The sequence below is a fragment of the Pterocles gutturalis genome, unplaced genomic scaffold, assembly GCF_000699245.1.
Source record: "Pterocles gutturalis isolate BGI_N339 unplaced genomic scaffold, ASM69924v1 scaffold2750, whole genome shotgun sequence".
Lineage (NCBI taxonomy): Eukaryota > Metazoa > Chordata > Aves > Pterocliformes > Pteroclidae > Pterocles > Pterocles gutturalis.
Genome location: NW_010145572.1, coordinates 4,170 through 7,595, shown reverse-complemented (window position 1 = coordinate 7,595; position 3,426 = coordinate 4,170). Strand labels below are relative to the sequence as shown.

The window sequence follows — 3,426 nt, the reverse complement described above, 5'->3', positions numbered from 1 at the left end:
CCCTTCCCACCCAAACCATTCCATGATCCCCAGGCGTGGGAGCAGACGGCAGCGCAGGGAGCCGTCCCCTCCAGCAGTATCTCACACAATCCCATCCCTCCGCAGGAATTCGACCTGGATGTGGTCGCGGTGGTGAACGACACCGTTGGCACCATGATGACCTGCGGGTACGAAGATCCCTATTGCGAAGTTGGGCTGATTGTCGGTGAGGACCAAAACTTTCTTAGGGAGTTCTTCTGCCCGTGGTCCCAAACCGGCTCCCATGGGGTGCAGAAGGTCTCCGAGGACTTTTCTCTTGCACATGTGTCCCGGTTCTCCGCTGACCGCTGCTCCTCTCCCCGCAGGCACGGGCAGCAACGCCTGCTACATGGAGGAGATGAGGAACGTGGAGCTGGTGGACGGGGAGGAGGGCAGGATGTGCGTCAACATGGAGTGGGGGGCGTTCGGTGACAGCGGCTGCTTGGATGACATCCGGACGGAGTTTGACTTGGCGGTGGATGAGCTGTCTCTCAACCCGGGGAAGCAAAGGTGTGGGGGGCTTTGGGGGGCTGGGACAGGACCCCTGATGAGGCTGGATGGCTGGGAACCATTCAGAGCTGCCCCACCTGCCTCTTGGTGGAGCACCAGGGGGTGATGAGCAGTGTCCCTTGTCCCCAGAGTTGGGTGTCCGGCCAGAGGCTGTGTCCAAGGCACCCAGCAGAGCTGGGATCTCCATCCAACCCCAGCGTCTCTTCTTCTCCTGATGTCCAGCCTTGTCCTCTCCTCACCAGGTTTGAGAAGATGATCAGTGGGATGTACCTGGGGGAGATCGTCCGCAACATCCTGATGGATTTCACCAAGCGAGGGTTGCTCTTCCGCGGACGCATCTCCGAGAGGCTGAAGACCAGAGGGATCTTTGAGACCAAGTTCCTGTCCCAGATAGAAAGGTGAGGTCTGATGGGCCGGGTGGGCACCAACAGCAGATCAGAGCAGGGATGGGGTTTGGGGAAGCGTTGCCAGGGCTGGTGGGAGAAGTTCAAGCGCTCGGTCTGGAGCCAGGGTGACATAGGGTGATGCGATGCAGATAAGTCGGCAAAATCCACGTGGTTCTGACAGCGCTGGGGTCAAGAGACAAGGAAACCATCTGGGGTTGGCAAGACACCTCTAAATTTATCCCCTGCCCCGGACAGACGTTAAAGAGCTGTCACGCTCCGAGTCGATGGCTTTGTCCCAAAATAACCTCACTGATTAGGACGTGACATCAGAGCCGCGTCCAGGTTTGGAAGCTGAGGTTAGAGAGGAGCTGTGGAGTCCCCGCAGTCGTTGTCACCCCAGTTGCAAGTCCCCTGGCTCTACAGGATGGTGATACAAAAAGGGAAGTTGCACACCCAAGTTGCTCCATCTAACGCTGCCTGGTCCTCGTGTCCTCCGCAGCGACTGCCTGGCGCTGCTCCAGGTCCGCTCCATCCTCCAGCACCTGGGCCTGGAGAGCACGTGCGACGACAGCATCATCGTGAAGGAGGTGTGCACGGTGGTGGCTCGGCGGGCGGCGCAGCTCTGCGGGGCCGGCATGGCGGCTGTGGTGGATAAGATCCGGGAGAACCGCGGGTTGGATTTCCTCAAGGTCACCGTTGGCGTGGATGGGACGCTCTACAAGCTGCATCCTCAGTCAGTTGCTCAGGGGTGTCCGAGGAGGAGGAGGCTGGTGCATCTGGGGATGGAGGGATGGAGATGATGGAGGGATGGAGGTGATGGAGGGATGGAGATGATGGAAGTGATGGTTGGATGGAGATGATGGAGGGGATGGTTGGATGGAGATGATGGAGGTGATGGAGGGATGGAGATGATGGAAGTGGTGGTTGGATGGTGATGATGGGGGGGATGGAGATGATGGAGGGGATGGAGATGATGGAGGGGATGGAGATGACGGAGGGGATGGAGGGATGCCCATCTTGGGCAGATGGGGTGCTAAGTAAGGGCCAGTATGGACATCTTCATGGGGTAATTGAAGAAGAGAGGAGGCATTTTAGGGTCTCAAGGACTGCCAGTAGATCGAAACTTGAGCCATAGCAAGAACCAGCTGCTCCCTAAAGGATTGGGCACCAAGACAGACAACACAGCAGGGACCTCACATGAGGCAGAGCCCAGTCCCACGGTACCCGAGGCCAGCTTAACCCAGAGCTTAACCCGGGTTCAAACAGGGGTCCAGATCATTGGGCAAAGTCGTGGGGATGAGGAGGTCTAAACTGAGAAGTCAGTCCATGATCTGGATCGAGAAGACCCCCAGCCAAGCAAAAATGTGACCATACCTGGGACAATCCTGCTCAGACAGGGACTAAGGGCACTGGGCTGAGCTTAAATAGGTCTCAGGGGCCCATGGGTGGAGGGAGGGTCTGAAGATCCCCCCCAGCTGAGGCTGCTCAGGACTGCTGAGGTTTATTGGTGTTCTCAGGGCTTGGTGGGGCTGGAGAAGGGGCCAGGTTTGGTCCGGAGTGGATGGTGAACACGAGTGTGTTTTGCTGGAGCATGGAGACTTTGCTTTGCGATGCCTCCTGCTTGGCAGCTCCATCCTCCTCCTCTGTACCCTGTTTGAGACGCTGGTGAAGGCAGCTCTGCAGAGAGGTGGTTTGTCCCCCGTGGGGCTGGCACCTCCAGCCCAAGATGAATTAAACCAACGTCTCTTCCTTCCCCTCCAGCTTCTCCACCGTCATGCACGACACGGTGAAGCAGTTGTCTCCCAAGTGCGAAGTGACCTTCCTCCAGTCGGAAGACGGCAGCGGCAAGGGCGCGGCGCTCATCACGGCGGTGGCGTGCCGGATCCGGGAGGCCGGGCAGCGGTAGGAGGAAGGAGGTTTGCCGAAGAGCTTGGGTTTCACAAGCCAGGACGTTTCTCCACCCGGTCCTTCCCTCCTTTCCCTCCCTCCGTACACACACACCCGGGGCTCCCCCAAAGCCGACTCTTAGCTTTACTTGTTCTCTGGAGGTCAGTGCCGGTGGGAGCGGAGACGCGGCGTGCTCTGTATAAAGTGTTGTCTTTAGGAGGTTGATTGCATGCCATAAAACCGCCTGTCAAGTAAAGCTAAAAGTGTCTTTTGGCTGTCTACCAACATTTCCAGTTAGGAGCTGGAGCTGCTCCGCTCCCAAACACCAGCTCTCCCTCCCCACCCCTCCCAGCCGCTCTCACGTCTTCCCTGACGGCAGGAAGGACGATGCTGGAATCCTTCGGCCGCTGCATTGTCACTTTACGGTCACCGGTACCTATTTATGTCTGTCGGAGTCGTGGCGTGTCCGTGCTGTAGAAAGCAAACCTCTGTTTAAGATTGGGCTAAAGACCTCCGTTAGTCTTTTACCCTGATCAAGGCTGTGTTATTTCCATGAAAGTCATGGTAACTCTTAAAAAAAAAAAAAAAAAAAAAGCACAGGGTGCAGCATTGCAACCGGCATGTT

At 57.4% G+C, this 3,426-nt stretch overlaps 1 protein-coding gene across 1 annotated transcript in view; it reads left to right on the top strand.

Moving 5' to 3' along the window:
• LOC104470468 (hexokinase-2-like) overlaps nt 1-2,915 on the top strand; it is a gene marked incomplete at its 5' end in the record, with an annotated part of 9,361 nt that extends 6,446 nt beyond the window's left edge. The window contains 5 exon segments of the mRNA XM_010085411.1: nt 106-205; nt 345-528; nt 771-926; nt 1,414-1,647; nt 2,676-2,915. Coding sequence (XP_010083713.1) covers nt 106-205; nt 345-528; nt 771-926; nt 1,414-1,647; nt 2,676-2,820 — 819 coding nt within the window.
• Nucleotides 2,916-3,426: the final 511 nt, after the last annotated feature.